At 46.8% G+C, this 20,301-nt stretch overlaps 1 protein-coding gene and 1 long non-coding RNA gene across 4 annotated transcripts in view; one reads left to right on the top strand and one right to left on the bottom strand.

Moving 5' to 3' along the window:
• Positions 1-20,301, top strand: part of XPO1 (exportin 1) — an 83,037-nt gene that overhangs the window by 35,685 nt on the left and 27,051 nt on the right. Inside the window, exon 11 of the mRNA XM_030557846.1 lies at positions 9,470-9,628. Within this exon, the coding sequence (XP_030413706.1) occupies positions 9,470-9,628 (159 nt within the window). The remainder of the gene's footprint in view (positions 1-9,469; positions 9,629-20,301) is intronic.
• Positions 1,001-20,301, bottom strand: part of LOC115649173 — a 91,597-nt gene continuing 72,296 nt past the window's right edge. For 2 of the 3 annotated variants that reach the window (XR_003999778.1, XR_003999779.1), the window contains exon 3: positions 1,001-3,564. This is a non-coding gene — a long non-coding RNA (uncharacterized LOC115649173). The remainder of the gene's footprint in view (positions 3,565-20,301) is intronic. The other variant, XR_003999780.1, reaches the window with a different exon arrangement.

Below are 20,301 nucleotides of genomic sequence, written 5' to 3'. Positions count from 1 at the left end.
GCCTCTGGCCCGTTTTTGATCTGCATTGCCTCAACAGGTATCTCAAGAAATTGATGTTCTGCATGGCCTCCTTGCCTTAGAAACAATCACAGAAATATCAGGGTTGGAAGGGATCTCAGGAGGTCATCTAGTCCAGTCCCCTGCCTGAAGCAGGACCAATTCCCACACAGATTTACCACCTGTCATAATATAATTCCCAAATCTGGACCTTAGCGTCCAAAATATGGGTACTAGCATGAATTCCCCTAAGCTTAGTTACCAGCTTAGATCTGTAGCGCTGCCACCAATCAGGAATTCTTTTAGGGCCTGATACCCTCTGGTCCCCCCAAAACCTTCCCAGGGGACCCCAAGACCCAGATTCCTTGAGTCTCTCAACAAAGGGAAATAAACCATTCCCTTCTCCCTCTTCCCCTCCAGGTGTTCCCTCCCTGGGCTCCTGGAGAATTATACAGATTCAAGCTCCGTGAATCTAAACAAAGGGATTCCACCCTTCCCCCCCACTTCTCCTACCCTGTTAAGTACAGACTCAATTCCTTTGAGCCTCAACAAGGGGAAAAGGAAACTCAACAGGTCTTAAAGCAAAGCTTTTAATAAAAAAAGAAAGAAAAAGTAAAAGGTTTATCTCTGCACTTTAGATGGTAAACAGTTACAGGGTCTTTCAACTTATAAACAATAGAAAGAAACTTTCTCCATCAGAAACACAATTTAAGCTACTTCCAGCAAGTACACACATGCAAATGAAAAAGAAAACAAATTAAAAGGCTATGACCGCCTTTTCTACTTACAATTCTGAACAGATAAGAGACTATAGCAGGGAGATTGGCAGAAACCTGGTTGCACCTCAGCCCTGTCCAGGACTCAGAGAGAACAAAGCCAAACCCCAAACCCACAAACAAAGGCTTCCCTCCACGAGCTTTGAAAGTATCTTGTCTTCTGATTGGTCCTCTGGTCAGGTGTTTGCAGGTCACTATTTGTTAACCCTTTGTAGGTGAAAGAGACATTAACCCTTATCTGTTTATGACATCCCCATTACCTAAGTGGCCCTTTCAGGGATTGACCTCACAACCCTGAGTTTAGTAGGCCAATGCTCAAACCACTGAGACTTCATTATAACCTCCCTGGATCCAGGGACTGGTACAGTATCCTCAACTTAAAAGATGCATACTTTCTCATTTCTATTTTCCATGGCCACAGAAGATTTCTTGTGAACCAATGGCAGTACCACTTCATCGCTCTCCCCTTTGGCCTATCTACAACCTCACAGGTTTTCACAAAGTATATGGCACTAGTAGTGGCCTTCCTCAGGTATGAGGCATCCAGGTCTACCCATACATTGTTGACTGGCTGGCTGATCAGGGGTCGGTCAGTGGCTCACATCTGGAACAGCATCAGTGTAGTCTAAGCCACCTTCCGAGCACTGGGCCTGTTGATAAACAAGTAAATGTCAACTTTTATTCCAGTTCAGAGAATAGAGGTTATTGGGGCAGTGCTTCACTCTACCCAAACCAGAGCCTTCCTTCCGGAGGCCTGATTCCAGACAGTTGAATCTGATATCCAAGGTCATGGTCCACCCAATTACAACAACCTGAGTTTGCTTCAAACTGCTGGGGCACATGGCAGCATGCACTTACGTGGTTCAGCATGGAAGGCCTCTACAGATGTGGCTGGCATCAGTTTACTCCCTGAACAGACACCACCTGGGCTTGGTGCTCGCTGTTCCACCCCTGGGCCTCGCCACTCTGGTCAGGTGGAAAGACCCAAGATGAATGATGATGGGGGTACCCTCTAGAGCCCCTGAGCCATTGGTTCCCTAGTGTCGGACACGTCAGACTGAAATTGTGGAGGTGGGCTTTCCAGCCTAAGGACTCAGGGCCTGTGGTCCCAGGAAGAACTCTCCCTGCACACAAACAGCAGGAAACTCAGGGCTGTACATTTAGCTGGTCAGGTGTTCCTCCCTCAAATCTTAGGCAAGGTGGTGCAAGTTCTGACAGACCATGGTCATGTTCTATTATCAACAAACAGGGAGGAGCTTGATCCTCTGCCCTGTGTCAGAGGCCATCTGCCTATGGGACTTCTGCATGAAGCATTCCATCAGACCTTTCGGGAGCCTGGAGTACAGTGGCAGATCACCTCAGTAGATCCTTCTCCTTTCACCGCAAGTGGTCTCTTCTCCCGGAGATCTCCAGGTTCATCTTCCAGAGGTTGGAGTCTCCCCAAGGGACCAAAGAGGACAGGAAGTGCTCTCAGTTTTGCTTGCTGTCTGGGCACAGGCTAGACCCCCTCTCTGATGTCTTTTTGCTCCCATGGACAGGGCTCCTGATCTATGCTTTTCCCCTGTTCCCTCTGATTTAACACAGTCCTCCTGAAAATCAAGAAGAATAAGGCAAGAGTTATTCTTCTAGCTCCAGCATGGCCATGTCAGCACTGGTTCAGCATGCTGCTGAACCTATCAATAGCATCCCGTCTTCTGCTTCCACTCCACCCAAACCTTGCATTCCTTAACCCAACTGCAGGGGTGTTACTTGGCTGAAGCCGGAGGAGCAGGCCTGTTCAGAGGAAGTTCAGCAGGTCTTACTAGGTAGCAGGAAGCCTTCCCCTGGGGCTACCTACTTGGACACATGGAAGTGCTTCTTACTATGGGGATCTCAACAAGGTCTCTGGTTAATTCTTCCCCTCAGTCTGTCTTGGACTACTTAATCCATCAGAAGCAGCAAAGTCTGGCCCTGGCATCTATCATGGTTACACTTAGCAGCAATCTCAGCTTTCTTCCTGCCAATGAACGGCAGGTCAGTGTTCTCTAATGAGATGACTATCTGGTTTCTCAAGGGACTGGAGAGACTTTACCTTCAGGTTCACAAATTGATCCCTCCTTGGGACTTAAACCTGATTCTGTCAAGGCTCGTAGGCCCTCCTTTCAAACCACCGAGTATTGTGCTGTCTACTACTTCTCTCTTGGAAGGTTGCCTTAGCCAGAAGGATCTCTGAAATCAGAGTCCTTACGTCAGAACCACCTTACACGATGATCTTCAAGGACAAGGTCCAACTGTGCCCCCACCTGGCTTTCCTGCCAAAGGTGGTTTCACAGTTCCATACCATCCAGGCTGTTTTCCTGCCTGTCTTCTTCCCAAAGCCTTAGAAGAACTCTGAGGATCAGCGGCTTCACTCATTGGATGTTAGACATGCCCATAGCCTTCTATATTGAGAGGACTACATCCTTCTGCAAATCTAGGCAACTCTTTGTAGCAGTAGTAGAAAGGATGAAAGGGCTTCCAGGATCAGCCCCAGAGGCATCCTGGATAACCAAATGTATTCGGGCTTACGACGAGCAGGCCAGTGTTACATCTCCAGCCATCCTAACCACTCACTCCACAAGAGCTCAAGCTTCTTCAGTGGCATTCCTCGCACAAGTCCCAATCCAAGACATCTGCAGGGCAGCAACTTGGTCATTGGTGCATACCTTTGCATCCCACTATGCTGTCACTCAAAAGGCTTGAGATGATGACAGGTTCTGAAGAACAGTGTTGAACTCCAAGCCCACCTCCTGAAGTATTTCTTGTGAGTCACCTGTCATGGAATGGACAAGAGCAAGCACTCAGAGAAAACAGTTACTAACTTTCCATATCTGTTCTTCAAAATGTGTTGGACATGTCAGTTCCATGACGCACTCTGCTACCCCTCTGTTGGAGTTGACCGGCAAGAGAACTGAAAGGGTGAGTGGCAAATGGCACCCTTATACCAGTGCATGGCTCCAGAGGGTGCTAGAGCTGACCTCACAGATACTACTGAGGAGAAAATATCCAGCAATGGTGTATGTGGTGTGCACACACCTAACATGGAATGGACATGAGCAACACGTCCGAAAGAACAACAGTTATGTAAGGTTAGTAGCCATTTTATCTGTTTAAGAGGTAAATATAGCTGAACGGCTTGGTAACTAAATGTAACTAGGGCTGTCAAGTGATTTAAAAAAAATTAATCACACAATTAAAAATTAGTCAAGTAAAAGTGGTTAGAAACAAGAAGACATCCTTTAAAAATTGGAAGTGTCATACTAGTGAGTAAAACAGAAAGGAGCATAAATTCTGACAAATCCAAGTGTAAAAGTGTAACTAGGCAGATCAAAAAATAATTTGAAGGACATCTAACAAAAGACACAGAAATGAACAGCAAAAAATTTAAGTACATCAGGAGCAGGAAGCCTGACAAGTCATTGGGGCCTGTGGACAATAAAGGTGATAACGGGTCACTCAAGGAAGACAAGGCCATTGCAGAAGAACTAAATGAATACTTGTATCGGTTTTCACTGCACAGGATGTGAGGGAGATGCCTACAACCTAGCCATTCTTTTTCTATGACAAATCTGAGGTACTGCCCCCAGATTGAGGTGTCAGATGGTTTAGTACCAAATTGATAAATTTAAACTGTAATAAGTTACCAGGACTAGATGACATTCACCCAAGAGTTCTTAAGGAACTCAAATATGAAATTGAAGAACTCGTAACTGTGATTTAGCTTCTACACCAGACGACTAGAGGATAGCTAATGTACGCTGATTTTTTTTAAAAAAAAGATTCCGGGGTGATCCTGACAATTACAGTCCATTAAACCTAACTTCAATACCAGGTAAACTGGTTGAAACTATAGTGAAGAACAGAATTATCTGACTGATAAACATGATATGTTGGGGAAGAATCAACATGTTTCTTCTAAAGGGAAATCATGCCTCGTCACTCCATGAAAAATCTTTGAGGGTGTCAGCAAGCACGTGGGCAAGGGTGATCCAGTTGATATAGTGTACTTGGACTTTAAGAAAGCTCTGATAGGGTCCCACACCAAAGGCTCTTAAGCAAATTAAGCAGTCGTGGAATAAGAGGGAAGGTCCTCTCATGGCTCAATAACTGATTATAAAATATGAAACAAAGAATATGTATAAATCAGTTTTTACAGTGGAGACGTAAATAGTGGGGTCCCCTCGGGATCTGTACTGGGACCAGTGCTGTTCAACATATTCATAAATGATCTTGAAAAAGGTATGAACAGTGAGGTGGCAAAGTTTGCAGACAATACTAAATTACTCAAGGTAGCTAAGTCAAAAGCTGAATGAGAAATGAATCTCTCAAATTTTGGTGTCCGGGCAACAAAATAGATGAAATTCACTGTTGTTTAGTGCAAACTAATGCACATTGGAAAAAATAATCCTAACTATATAGACAAAACGACAGGGTCTAAAGTGACTGTTACTACTCAAAAAAAAAAAAATCATAGTCATTGTGCATAGTTCTCTGACATCTGCTTGATGTGCAGTGTCATCAAAAAAGTTAGCTATGTTAGAAGTCATTAGGAAAGGGATAGATAATAAAACAGGCATATCATAATGCCAAAATATAAATCCATGGTATGCCCACACCTTGAATACTGCATGCACTTCTGGTTTCCACATCTCAAAAAAGCTATTTTAGAATTAGAAGAGTTATCAAGAAGGGCAGCAAAAATAAGTGGTATGGAACAACTTCCATACGAGGTTAAAAAGACCGGGACTGGTCAGCTTATAAAAAAGACAACTAGTAGGGAATATGATAGAGGTCCATAAAATCACGAATAGTATGGAAAAAGTGAATAGGGAAATATTATTTATCCCGTCATATAACACGAGAATTCAGGAGTCACCCAAAGAGATTAGTAGGCAGCAGGTTTAAAACAAACACAGGAAAGTAGTACTGCACACAGTCAACCAGGGGATGTTATGAAGGCCAGAAGCACAACAGGGTTAAAAAAAGAGTTAGCTAAGTTCATGGAGGATACAATGGCTATTAGCCAAGATGGTCAGGGACACAACCCCATTCTCTGGCTATCCCTAAATCTCTGACTGCCAGAAGCTGGGACTGGACAACAGGGAAAGAATCACTCTAAATTGCCCTGTTCTGTTAATTCCCTCTGAAGCTTCAAGCACTGGCCACTGTCACAGACAGGATACTGGGCTAGATGGCCCGTTGGGCTGATCCAGCATGATTTATGTGATTCATGGCAAACTTAAGTTGGCTGGTGACCTTTAGTGCTGACTGTGACTTTCTATGAAGATTGCAATGTTCTTGAGTCCAACCCCCGCCCCCCCCCCCCAGGTAACAAAAGTTTACAGCTTTCACTGCAACTTAATACTTTTTTGACAGGAAATTTCCTTAAGTTTCTTTATGTACAAAAATTGCTCTGGCTGAGCTTGCAAGCTGCTTGGACTAAATAGCTTGTTCCTCCCTGGCCCCAAACCATTTTGTGGTTTTCAGAGTGTGGGAGAAAAACCAACATGGGGACAGTAATGGACCTAGGATTTTGCAGTGTGGTGTGCAAATCGGTTTTGAGACAGTGAAGCAGTTGAAGTGTGTGTGGAATATAGCATATATACCGACAAAAATCTTTGAGATCAAAGTTGACTTCCAAAGCAGATATTTGCATTTTCTAGCAATCTGTTGGTTTTATAGGTCAACTCTTGATGAATAAAGGTCTCATAGTGACCTTAAACCAACTTGGTAGTGATGTTAACAATTTAAGTTGCAACCTTGGTGTAGATTGTGCTGTACTGTACTACTAAAATGCATTTTTTGTACAAAGTAGTGTTGTATCTTCTACTGTTTCGGCGTTCAATGCATGTTTAAACAAATAGTTTACTTGGATTTTGTTAGGATAAAATCTGGCTTTGGTGAAAAGGAATGGAACTCAAGGTTGTAGTTTACCCAGTCAAGGGTGGGAAAGAATGGTTTGAAATGAAATACATTCCATGTCATGTACTTAATTATAGTTATTCCTCAAACACAGGCATAAACTTTATCCAAAATGGAAAACTATAAGTGTATTAGCTCTAGGATATCAAAACACTTTTACCAATGTACTTTCTTTTTCAGCATCTAAACTACTACAAAGCTTGAGCCAAACTTATCCAGATGAGCTTAGAGCATTTTTGATACCAAGTTGGCTGGACTGAAGTGCAGGAGTCAATTCTGAAAACACTTTGTTTTCAGTTGTTCTGTCTTCCACAATTAACAATCATCCTCATGCAGCAAATTATGCTCAACCTCTTTCACAAATATAGACTATGGGTTTGAATTTTGGATCTTCAATTTTAAGTGTTGGAAGACCAGAAATTAACTAAATTATGTCATTGGTATTCAGTTTATTTTCTCTCTTGTGAAGACTCAACTCATGACCTTGTATTTGAGACAATCCTGTTGGCTAAGTAATGGAAAAGGTTCCTTATCTTTGATTCAGTTCTTGGTTTGTTTTTGTTTTATTTGGTTTTTTTGTGATCGTGATAGTTCTTAGAGCAGGAGTGGGCAAACTATGGCCCGGAGACAACATCTGACCCTCTAGCCGGTTTAAACTGGCCCTTGAGCTCCTGCTGGGGAGCAGAGTCTGGGGCTTGCCCTGCTCCAGCCAGAGAGTGGGGTTGGAAACCGCTCTGCATGTGTAAGCTGAGGCTCCCAGAAGCAGTAGCATGTTCCCCCTCCAGCTCCTATGCTTAGGGGCAGTCAGGGGGCTGCGCGTGCTGCTCCCGCCCCAAGCACAGCCCCCCCCCGCAGCTCCCATTGGCCGGGAACTGCGGCTAATAGGAGCTGCAGGGGCGGTGCCTGCTAATGGGGCAGCATGCAGAGCCGCCTGGTTGCACCTCCGCATAGGAGCCCGAGGGGGGTGGGGGGACGTACTGCTGCTTCAGGTAAGCACCGCCTGGGAGCCTCCACCCCTGACCCCCTCCCTTGCCCCAGCCTGGAGCCCCCTCCTGCACCCTGAACTCCTCTTTTCTGGCCCCACCCCAGCCAGAGCCCTCACTCCTTCTCACACCCCAGCCCCAATTTTGTGAGCATACGTGGCCCACCATACAATTTTCATACCAAGATGTGGCCCTCAGGCCAAAAAGTTTGCCTACCCCTGTCTTAGAGTGAGACAGATTTCCACTGAGGATGTGACAATAGTGTCAGCCAGTAATCTGACAAGTCTCTCAAGCCTTTCCCAGTTGCTTTAAGTACAGTGCCTCTCTGATGAGAAGTGTTTCTTGTATTATATGAATGCTGCTATTTTAATCAAAGTAATCCTCATGTTCAGTGTGAAATCTAATGATAGTTGGATGTGAATGGAGTAGCAGTCGTCTTGAGTTTCTTGGAGTGTCAGTGAAAATCTGGGGCACCACTTCTTTCATACAATCATTTACCAAGCAGCTGCTGGTTGCCTTATTTCCACAGTGTGCATTAGGTTGATCAAGTTTATTGCTTTCTTAAGCTCAAATAGCATGTCATGCACCCAGGTATATGTTTGTACCTAAGTTTGATTGTATGTAAAGTTCAGCTTTCACTTTATGAACAATATCCTTGTCATATTTTTATCTGCATCCTTGGATGGCATCTTCGGCAACTTGAATATTGTATGTTTTTATGAACAGATCTTCCTTGTATGGATGCTTGCAGTCTTTTTTAGGTCATCTTTCATAAATGTAAATGACTACATGAGTTTTACTTTTAATTTTCCTCTGTTTGTTCACTTGCGGCATCTGGGGAACCTGCAAGTTTTAAAACATCTTAAAACATATAGCTAGTGTTTTAAACGATTTTTCACAATCCTGTTGTGGCTCCCATTGAAAAAAAATAGGAATTACACTCTTTTGGGCTAAATTCAGACATATCAGAGTTCTGAGTATTACTCTTTGTTTAGTTTGGCAGCTTGTGTTCTGTTCTTCCGTGCTCCTGTTAGGTGCTTTTACTTCTTACTGCTTAACTTTGCCTGGGGTTAGTGAGTTGTTATTCACTTTATGGACCAATTGAATGCCAAATTTGTGATATGTTAAAATACTTAAACCCATTTTAATACCACGTTATACCATTGCTGAATTTGGCCCAGACACTTCCATTTGAATTCCTTCTACTTATTCTGACTTCATTTGACTGAATTTGTTTTTTGTTTTATAAAGATAAACTGTATTAGAACCAAACTAATTTAAAATTTAACACTAAAATATAATCTTGGCAGCAGATTAGAGATATTGGTTCCCCTGCTCCTCTCTGAAACACTTAATTTAATGTCAACGCTGTTGTCTTAAGGCAGTCATCAAATGTAACCCATTGAGATTATTTTTATTTATATTGTGGTTAGCCCTTGATGGCCAGGGCCCTATTATCTAGGTACTATATAGCATATTAAAGATTAATGGAATTCATTCACATTTCTTGGGACCTTTCCATACAGATGTGTGCGCGCTTTTTGGGATGCGGGTGGTGGAGGGAAGAAGCATTTGCAGGGGAATGCAGTGAATAGCAGAAATGTTTTTTCCTAAAAAAGACAAAACATTTTGTTAATTAAAAACACCCAAGTTCCCTGGCTTCTACAGGTAATATTGCACAATTGGAAATAGGAGGATCCTTTTTGGTGTGATCCATACTATATAAAAGTTTTTAAAACTGTTGACCTAGAAAATTCATTCCTGTTTTATTAGATGCTTCCTTTAAACACCAATATCCGACTTGCATACTCCAATGGAAAAGATGATGAACAGAACTTCATTCAGAATCTCAGCTTGTTTCTCTGTACATTTCTCAAGGAACATGGTCAGCTTATAGAAAAGAGGTTAAATCTGAGGGAAACCTTAATGGAGGTAAGTTCTATAGTGGCAGTTAACATACTTTGTATGTCCTTGTGCTGGATGAGTACCTCAAATGATGTGTCCCTAGTGCAGTTACTTAAACTAAATCTGTAGCACTCACCACAAAAGAAAAGCAGTTAGAAAAGTAAGTCCTTGGGTTACCTTCCCATAACTAACAAATACTTGAACCCCTGATTAAGACACATTAAAGATATTTCACTTGGTAACACCTGCAAATTGCACTTTTATATGCAGTGACCTTACATTATTTATATCACAATGCCGAAAGACTGCAGTCATGATCAGGGTCCATTTGTTCTATATGCTGTACAAATATATAGGAAGATAGAGTTCCTGCTACTAAAGAATTACATGGTAAAACCTGAAAGCTGTGTGAGAGGAGTGTATGTGTGTGTAATATAATATTTAGCTTTCAACTTAAATTATCCTAGTGTCTTCTCTGTATTTATCATAACCACCGAAAAGTGATCCGTTTCAAACTTTAAGTATTAAACTAAACAACCTAATCGCAGAGGGCAGTATCCCGTCATTATGTAGTAACAGAGATATACATTGCAGTAATACATGCCATTGGGGTAATCTTTAACGGTTAAAAGTGGCGGAACGCTAAGCCCTATTTACCATGCACTCTTGGTGGTGATATTTGCATTGCAGCAGCACCTAGGGTATGTCTACACTGCATTTACACACTTGTGGCTGGTCCATGCCTGCTAGCTCGGGCTAAGGGATCGCTTAATTGCGGTGTAGACATTTGGTCTGAGGCTGCAGCCTGAGCTCTAGGACCATTTCACCTTGCAGAGTCCTAGAGCCCTGGCTGAACGTCTACACTGCAATTAAACAGTCCCACAAGCCCCAGCCTAAGTCAGCTGGCACAGGCCAGCCATGGGTGTTTAACTGCCATGTAGACATATCCCTAAAGGTTGCAGTTAGAGATCAAAGTCTCATTATGCTAAATGCTGTACATATGTAGTAGTAATCAAAGCCTTCAGTATTACTACAATTCTGCTTGCTCCCTTCTTTTCCTAGTTGCTGCTGCATCCCTTTTTCCTCTCAGTCATGAAATATAACTAAGAGCAGTGCAGTGAAACAGAATAAAAAAAAATTTCAGTTGCAGTTGAGAAGGATGTGAAATTGAAACCCTGCAAGATTTTATCAAACACTTAAAGGGCAATCTGTCTAAGCAGCAAGTATAGAACAGCTACAGTGGAGTCCCCTGAGTCTGTATTTGTAATGTAGACAGGTCCTTAGACTGGGGAATAAAATTGCAACAAAATTGTTAGAAGCCCCATTTTTTCAATCATTTAAAACTGAACTGGGCAAGGTACTCATGAATATTCTGCAGAAAACTGTTCCGCACCATGAGAAGGATTAGAACAGTGGTTCTCAATCTGTTTTGGCCCATGACCCACAGGAAACTAAAAGATTATTGTAGGATTTGAGTCATAGGATAGATATCTTTAGTTGTGTGTTGCGAATCAAGGTTGTGCTGAGTGTCAGCTGTTCTGTGTTGCTGCTGCTTCTACCTCTTCTCCTGCTCGGCCCTTCAAACTACTAAGTATTTTCATATTCATGAGCAACTGCTTCAAAATTTTTATGTGGAACTAGATTCACTTTCCGACTTGGTTGTTTTAGCATCACTGTGGATGCATATTAGCTGACATGGGTCTCCTGTTACTTTGACTGTCCCACATTGTAGTGTGGTAGCCTTTTGAAATCTCCCTCATTGCATTGCTTCTGGAAGCTGAACTAAGTATTCTCATCAAGGTCCAGAATATTGCAGCTGACAGTGTTTAGGACAATGCTAGTGGGGGACACAGGGCAGACAATGCAAAGTATCTTAAACTGATTCAGCATAGCTAGCACAAATATGGTCAATTGTTGGGCGTTGTTAAATTGCTTCAGTACAGTGGGTTTAGTGGCAAAAGGTTCAAATCTTTAGTAATGACAAGGCCTCTTTTAGAGGTGTTCTTTGTAGCACAATTTCTTCATTCTGACTTCCTAGTTCTGTCAGGTGCAACTGGTAAGACTATATAGATTTGTTTTCTGCTTTAGAAAAAATCAGTATTCTGAGAGTCTGGGGCCCAGATTTTTAAAGATATTTAGGTGTTGCTTGGTCACCAAGTGTTGATGGAATTTAGATTAAGTGCCTAAATCCCTGTTGAAAATGAGATTTAGGCTCTTAAATCAGGTGTTGCAACAGTGAGCCAGCAAAGCCTGAATACCTTTTAAAAATGTGGGCCTGAGTCCCTGGAATGCTTGTGAAACACTTCAAATCCTCTGCACTTGCTTCAACTGGTTTTACAGAAGTTCTAAAAACTGGTTGCAGAAGACTATGCTTTTGGAGTTTTAAGAACTGATTTATTCTTCAAGTGCTTGTTCATGTCTTTTCCATGCTAGGTATGTGCATGCTGTGTGCACTGTTGCTGGAGATCTTTCCCTTAGTGGTATCTGTAAGGCTGGTTCTAGTGCCCTCTAGAATTGCACACATATATGCATTGGGATAAGGGGCTCCACCGGCTCCACAACCTCTTGATTCCTTCTTACCACCTATGATGGTTGCTGGAATGATCCTTCTTGCTGCAGCAAGTAGTTTGGACTCTTCTCCATTTATTCTTAGTGTAGTTATTATAGTTAGTCTAGATAGTTCTTAGTTAGCATATATAGTAGTGTAAATAGTTGTCTCTGTCATCGAGGGACTTTTTGCCCCAGAGGCTGGATGTGTCCTGGTCCCTGGGCTTCAAACTCTGTTCCTTTTGGAGCAAGCCGATGTGAGGTGAGTGACCTGCACTTTAGCTGTTTAAAGTTTCTGGGGAACTCGCATTAAAGGTAAGTGCCAGATCTGCAGGGACTTCAGCCCTCACACTAGAAAAAAAAGTGTTCAGCTGAATGTCCTTCTCTTGGAAGTGGCCCAAGCTATTCCACATCGGTGGTGAGCATTTGTATATCCATGCAAAGCACTCCCTCGGAACAGTGCTCTTCCTGCCACCATTCTTCATCTCTGGTGCTGAGGAAGAAGCATAAGAAACAGCACACAGAGAGGGCGCTCTATGGTGCAGGAAATGAACAGCTCAGTGAGACCCATGCCAGGTCACTTGTCCTCATGTGCCACTGGTGGCCTGCCAACTCCACCTAGAGCTCCTAGTCTGGTTCGGGACCCACCATAGACTCTTGGAAGCAGCCATGGTGCTTAGGTGTCTGCTGCCTCCTTCAACACCAGTGGCATTCCAAGTGACGAAGGACCTCTCTCTCTCAATTTCGCCAACCCCACAAGGACCTCCAGCAGCCAAGACGGCCAGAGACAGGAGAGAGCAGGAAGTGCCAAGCTTCTTGCCGGCACTGACCACTGTCTAGGAGAAAGACTTCCATGACTTCAAGACTGAGGGAAAAAAAAAATGAGGAGAGTTGGCAGTTTTTCAAAGGGACTCTATTAAGGGCCCAAAAGCAAGCTATTCCGATGGTTAGGAAAGATAGAAAATGTGGCAAAAGACCACCTTGGCTTAACCATGAGATCTTGCGTGACCTACAAAATAGAAAGGCGTCATATAAAAAATGGAAACTAGGTCAGATCACAAAGGACGAATATAGGCAAATAACACAGGAATGCAGAGGCAAGATTAGAACGGCAAAGGCACAAAATGAGCTCAAACTAGCTATGGGAATAAAGGGAAACAAGAAGACTTTTTATCAATACATTAGAAGCAAGAGGAAGACCAAGGACAGGGTAGGCCCACTGCTCAGGGAGGAGGAGGAAACAGTAACGGGAGACTTGGAAATGGCAGAGATGCTTAATGACTTCTTTGTTTCGGTCTTCACTGAGAAGTCTGAAGGAACGTCTAGTATAGTGAATGCTTACGGGAAGAGGGTAGGTTTAGAAGATAAAATACAAAAAGAGCAAGTAAAAAATCACTTAGAAAAGTTAGATGCCTGCAAGTCACCAGGGCCTGATGAAATGCATCCTAGAATACTCACGGAGTTAATAGAGGAGGTATCTGAGCCTCTAGCTATTATCTTTGGGAAATCATGGGAGACGAGGGAGATTCCAGAAGACTGGAAGGGGGCAAATATAGTGCCCATCTATAAAAAGGGAAATAAAAACAACCCAGGAAACTACAGACCAGTTAGTTTAACTTCTGTGCCAGGGAAGATAATGGAGCAGGTAATTAAAGAAATCATCTGCAAACACTTGGAAGGTGGTAAAGTGATAGGGAATAGCCAGCATGGATTTGTAAAGAACAAATCGTGTCAAACTAATCTGATAACATTCTTTGATAGGATAACGAGCCTTGTGGATAAGGGAGAAGCGGTGGATGTGATATACCTAGACTTTAGTATGGCATTTGATATGGTCTCGCATGATATTCTTATAGATAAACTAGGAAAGTACAATTTAGATGGGGCTACTATAAGGTGGGTGCATAACTGGCTGGATAGCCGTACTCAGAGAGTAGTTATTAATGGCTCCCAATCCTGCTGGAAAGGTATAACAAGTGGGGTTCCGCAGGGGTCTGTTTTGGGACCGGCTCTGTTCAATATCTTCATCAACGATTTAGATGTTGGCATAGAAAGTACGCTTATTAAGTTTGCGGACGATACCAAACTGGGAGGGATTGCAACTGCTTTGGAGGATGGGTCAAAATTCAAAATGATCTGGACAAATTGGAGAAATGGTCTGAGGTAAACAGGATGAAGTTCAATAAAGATAAATGCAAAGTGCTCCACTTAGGAAGGAACAATCAGTTTCACACATACAGAATGGGAAGAGACTGTCTAGGAAGGAGTATGGCAGAAAGAGATCTAGGGGTCATAGCTTAATATGAGTCAACAGTGTGATACTGTTGCAAAAAAAGCAAACGTGATTCTGGGATGCATTAACAGGTGTGTTGTAAACAAGACACGAGAAGTCATTCTTCCGCTTTACTCTGCGCTGGTTAGGCCTCAACTGGAGTATTGTGTCCAGTTCTGGGCACCGCATTTCAAGAAAGATGTGGAAAAATTGGAGAGGGTCCAGAGAAGAGCAACAAGAATGATTAAAGGTCTTGAGAACATGACCTATGAAGGAAGGCTGAAAGAATTGAGTTTGTTTAGTTTGGAAAAGAGAAGACTGAGAAGGGACATGATGATAGTTTTCAGGTATCTAAAAGGGTGTCATCAGGAGGAGGGAGAAAACTTGTTCACCTTAGCCTCCAATGATAAAACAAGAAGCAATGGGCTTAAACTGCAGCAAGGGAGATTTAGGTTGGACATTAGGAAAAAGTTCCTAACTGTCAGTGTAGTTAAACACTGGAATAGATTGCCTAGGGAAGTTATGGAATCTCCATCTCTGGAGATATTTAAGAGTAAGTTAGATAAATGTCTTTTAGGGATGGTCTAGACAGTATTTGGTCCTGCCATGAGGGCAGGGGACTGGACTCGATGACCTCTCGAGGTCCCTTCCAGTCCTAGAGTCTGAGTCTATGATCCTGGCACAATGGTCACTGAGCCACAGCCTTTTAAAGGTGCATCAGAGGGCGTTACACCAGTCTGAGTTCCAGATTCGTCCTCTCTCTTGTTGTTGGACCATCTTGTTGTCCTTCAGCCAAGAATGGTCATAGATAACATCGGACTGTTGAGTCCTCAGTTCAGTAACAGTTGGTTACACCCTCAAGTTTGTATCTACTTCTCCCTTCCATCCCCGACCCTGGTCCCTCTTCAGGGTCCCTTCTCATCAGCAATTCCTTGCCAGGGAGATGCAATCCCTACTACTTGTGGGGGCCTGTAGTCCGTTGGAGGGAGTAACCCCTTCCCCTCCGAGTCTGTGAGCAGCCAATCTGACTCACTAAGTCTCTGGGAGGCCACCTGGCATGGGAAATCAGCAGGGCCATGGGAGATGTGAGTGCAGGTCTGTGATTAGGGCTGAACAACAAACACAGAGCCCAGCCCCGATCAGGCCGGTCAGCAAAGCGTCTCTGGGTCAGGCCTGTACTTGGGCTGGGTAGCCAAATAGTCAGTTAGCCCGGGTCCTTAATCAGGGTGGAGCAGCAAAGGGTCTGAGGGCTCAGGCCTGCACTCAGGCTGAGCGGCAAAACAGTCGGGCCTCCTAGCTCTGGCAGAGAGCCGACAAGCGCAGGCTTCTTGCCTGAGAGAGGGGGAGACTGCAACCCACGGGTTGGAGTGGCAGGGGGACGCAGGCCCACCCACTCCACTGCATCCCAGCCGAGGGCCCTAGCAGTGACAGAGCAGTCTGCCATTGGGTCAGTGGGGATCCTGACTGCAACACACTGTTCTTTGAGTGGTGGTTCACATCGATTCAAAGTGCGTGTGCGCGTGCCGCCTGCACGCGAGCCGGAAGATTTTCCCCTACCAGTGTCCCTGGAGTGGCGCCACCACGGCTCCCTATAAAGGGGCTCGCCGACCCTCCACCCCCTCAGTTCCTTCTTACTGCTGGTGACGGCTAGCTGGAAGTTCTCTTGTGTAGCATTTTGGCAATGTCCTATCCTTACCGTTTAGTCCAACTCTGCGTGTTTGAGGTGCCTCGGAGAGAGCCACCAAAAGAACCGGTGCTCTATCTGTAGAGGCTTCTGCCCACGAACTCTTAAGGACAGGGCTCAAAGACTTAGAGTCCTCCTGATGGAGGCGGCCCTATGACCACCCTTGGACCCAGAACCGGCCAAGGTGCGGCCCAGCACATCATCCTCGGTGTGGAGTGCCCCAGCACTGGCATCAGGACTTAGGGCCCAGCCCAAGTCATCGAAAACCCGGTACTGGACGGAGTCGGGTCATAGGAAGTCTGCCTCAGTGTGGCACCACTCACCTTCGTCAGTGCCTGCCAAGAGAAGGAAGCCGGTGAGGGATCGGTCACCCCACCAGGATCCGAGACCGAAGCCTTCCGCAAGTGTAAGCGGACAGGCTAGGCTGCAGCCCTCGGCGGTTCCGTCGACTCCCGCACCACAGAGAGGGCGGTCGAGTCCGGACCAGCTTAATTCCCCAGACCTCAGCAGAGACATATGCCCCCTGTCGACGCTGGAGGCGTTCGAGGTGGCCTCAGGCCTAATGGGTCTCCCAGCACCGGCCTCCCTGCATCATAGGGAGTTGCCTACTGTGGCCCATCCACCAGTGCAATCTAGAGGCAAGCCGGCCATGCTGTCGCCTCCCTCCCATCACCGTGCAGGACCAGATGAGAGGCTCCCCGCCGCCTCGGCACCGGTCTCCTTCGGCACCGGGCGCTGCTCCCCCCAGATCCTCGTACTGAGAGACTTCTTCAGACTCGGAGGCAGACTCCTGTCGCTCCAGCCAGTCGTGGAGCAGGAGATTGGTGTCGGGGGTGAGCCACCAACGTTACCCGCAGTGGCAGCAACAATGGCAGCCACCCTCGCAGTGGCTATTTTGGACTCCCTGGGCCTACCATCAGGTGGTAGGCCAGGCGTTTGGCCCTTGGTCATGGTCGGCTTCGGTGTCCTTAATGTCGGTGGCCCCAGCGCAGCTGCCTCCCCCATCGGCACCGTCGCCGGGCAGGGGTGTGTCATCGTCAAGTTCAGCACCCCCTAACTGGGCAGCGGCACCGGCAACAGCTTTCGTTCGGGCTCCGCCAGCACTGCATGATACGCCAAGTCGCTCACTGGCGACCCCGGTACCAGCCGCGGTGCCGCATTTAGACTCGGAACCGGCACCGCAACCTCAGTACCGTGTGCCGCAGGACCCCGAGGGGCCGCATGCACTGGAGGAAGGGCCGCTCCATGTAATCTCCTCGTCGTCCTTCCCAGACGAGGCGGTCTCGGGCACGGCTGCGGCACCGGCCCTAGAGGACACTCGAATCCTCCAACAATTGCTTCGGCCAGCAGCTCAAAGCATCGCAATCCAAGCGGAGATCGAGGTGAACACGGACCCTGTAGTGGACATTCTGGCCCCCTCGGGGCCATCCAAGGTGGCCCTCTCGCTGATAAATATTGTAGTTGATACGACCCGCACCCTATGGCAAACACCAGCCTCATTGGCCCCTACTGCCAAGAGGACGGAGCGGCATTACTTCGTCCCCTCTAAAGGGCATGAACACCTGTGCACCCGGACTCCCTGGTAGTAGATGTAGCTAACCAGCGGGAGCGTCAAAGATTTCAGGGGTCAACACCGAAGAGCAGGGATGCAAAAAGACTTGAGCTCTTTGGTAGAAAGGTGTACTTCACTGGGGGACTCCAACTCCGCATTGCCAATCAACAGGCAATAGTAAGCTGATATGGCCACAACACGTATAGGTCCATGTCAAAATTTGCGGATCTCCTTCCCCAGGACTCGAGATCAGAGTTTTCAGCCCTAGTGGAGGAGGGCAAACTGATTTCTCGAGCCTCCCTCCAGGCCACCTTAGATGTGGCAGACTCAGCCTCGTGCACCCTGGCCACAGGCCTGGTCATGCGGCGGGGGGCCTGGCTCCAGGTCTTGGGCCTGCCCTATGAGGTCAAGCAGACGATTCAAGACCTCCCCTTCGAAGGGCAGAAGCTGTTTTCGGAGAAAACAGACAAACGTCTCCATAGCTTAAAGGACTTGAGGGTCACGCTTCGCTCACTGGGCTTCCATACCCCTGTGACCCAGCGCAGACAATTTAGGCCGCAGGCGGCCCCTCGCCCATACCAGCCACAGACTTGCCAGGAGCTGGGGTGCAGGCGAGGCAGAAATGGCAGGAGGCGTCACCGGCGCCACTCCTCCGGCCAGGCGTCTGGCCAATCGAGACCACCATCTGGGCCTTGACCCCCTATTTGATGATATGGTCGAGGGCGACCTACCAATCGAGACTCTGGATCCTTCCACCCCTACCTTTGGGTCACGTCTGTCCCACTTCTACCGTGCCTGGTCCCAAATTACGTCGGACAGATGGGTGCTCTGCACGGTAGAGAGGGGATATTCTATCCAGTTCTCCTCTCTTCTGCCCCACCAACCTCCCTCCCTCCCTGTCCCTCTTCAGGGACCCTTCTTACGAGCAACTTCTAATTCAAGAAGTGAAGTCCCTCACGGAGGCAGGGGCGGTGGAGGAAGTCCCATGGGAGCTCAGGGGCAAAGGCTTCTACTTCCCGTATTTTCTCATACCGAAGGCATAAGGGGGCCTGAGACCCATCCTAGACTTGCAGCAGCTGAACAAGTTTGTGAGGAAAATCGAGTTCCGCTTGGTTTCCCTGTCCTCGATCATCCCCTCCCTGGATCCAGGAGATTGATATGCCGTCTTTAACTTAAAGTACGCCTATTTCCACATTGCCGTAATTCCACAGCACTGTCGGTACCTCAGGTTCGTCGTGGCCAATGTCCATCTGCAGTTCATGGTGCTCCCGTTTGGCCTGTCAGCTGCTCCCTGGGTCTTCACGAAGTGCATGGCAGTCGTGGCGGCCTTCCTGTGCAGGCAGGGCATCCAGGTATTCCCCTACCTGGATGACTGGCTCATAAAGGGCCACTCCAAGGAGCAGGTGGAGACCCAGGTGTGCTTCATCGGGCGGACCTTTCTCAATCTTGGCCTCCTCTTGAACGAAGCCAAATCCACCCTATCTCCGATGCAATGAATAGAATTCATAGGAGCGGTTCTGGACTCCACACATGCCAAAGCGTATCTGCCGGAGTCCAGGTTCCATGCAATTTCTGAGCTCATCCTCGGACTGCACCGCGCCCCGGTCACCATGGCGCGAGTTTGCCTCTGGCTGCTGGGCCACATGGCGGCATGTACCTATGTGGTGGTCCATGCCAGACTCCGGCTTCGCCCGCTGCAGTCTTGGTTGGCGACAGTTTATCGCCCAGGCAGGGACCCCCTGGACTCAGTAGTGTCCATTCGCCGCTTGGTGCTGAGCTCGCTACGGTGGTGGCTCGACCAGCGGGAAGTCTGCATGGGTGTCCCCTTTGCTGCCCCGCAGGCCTCCCTCTCCTTGGTGACAGACACCTCGAATCGAGGTTGGGGAGCGCACCTGGGATGCCTCAGAACGCAGGGCTTGTGGTCGCCAGAGGACCTCAAGTTGCATATCAATGTCAAGGAGCTGAGAACGGTCCGCCTGGTGTGTTTGACCTTCTGGTCTCAGCTGGCTGGCAGGTGTGTTTTCCGTCCTTTTGGACAACACGGCGGCAGTCTTTTATATCAAAAAACAGGGAGGTGCACGCTCCTCTCCCCTCTGCAGGGAAGCCCTTGCACTGTGGGATTTCTGCATTCACAGTGCCACCCACCTGACGGCGTTCTGTCTTCCGGGGGAGCAGAACGGTTTGGCGGACACCCTCAGCCGCTCATTCCAGGGTCACGAATGGTCCCTCTGATGGGATGTGGTTCGCTCAATTTTCCAGCTCTGGGGCTTTCCCCAGTTAGACCTGTTTGCTTCAAGGGAAAACAGGAAGTGCCAACGGTTTTGCTCCCTCCTGGGCCACAGTTGGGGGTCTCTGTCGGACACCTTCCTTCAGCCATGGGAGGACGGTCTGCTCTACACCTTCCCTCCGATCCCCCTGATACACAGGGTACTTTTAAAGGTTCGCAGGGATCACGCCAGGGTAATCCTGATAGCTTCGGCATGGTCGCACCAGCATTGGTACACGTCATTCCTGCACATGTCCGTTCAGGCACCCCTGATGCTGCCTCTCCTCCCGGACCTGATCATGCAGGACCGGGGCTCCCTCCACCATCCAAACCTCGAGTCCTTTCACCTCACAGCCTGGATGCTCCATGGCTGAACCCG

Source organism: Gopherus evgoodei, chromosome 3 (assembly GCF_007399415.2).
Source record: "Gopherus evgoodei ecotype Sinaloan lineage chromosome 3, rGopEvg1_v1.p, whole genome shotgun sequence".
Lineage (NCBI taxonomy): Eukaryota > Metazoa > Chordata > Testudines > Testudinidae > Gopherus > Gopherus evgoodei.
Note: the sequence above shows the minus strand (reverse complement) of the source record. Positions and strands in the feature narration are given on the sequence as shown.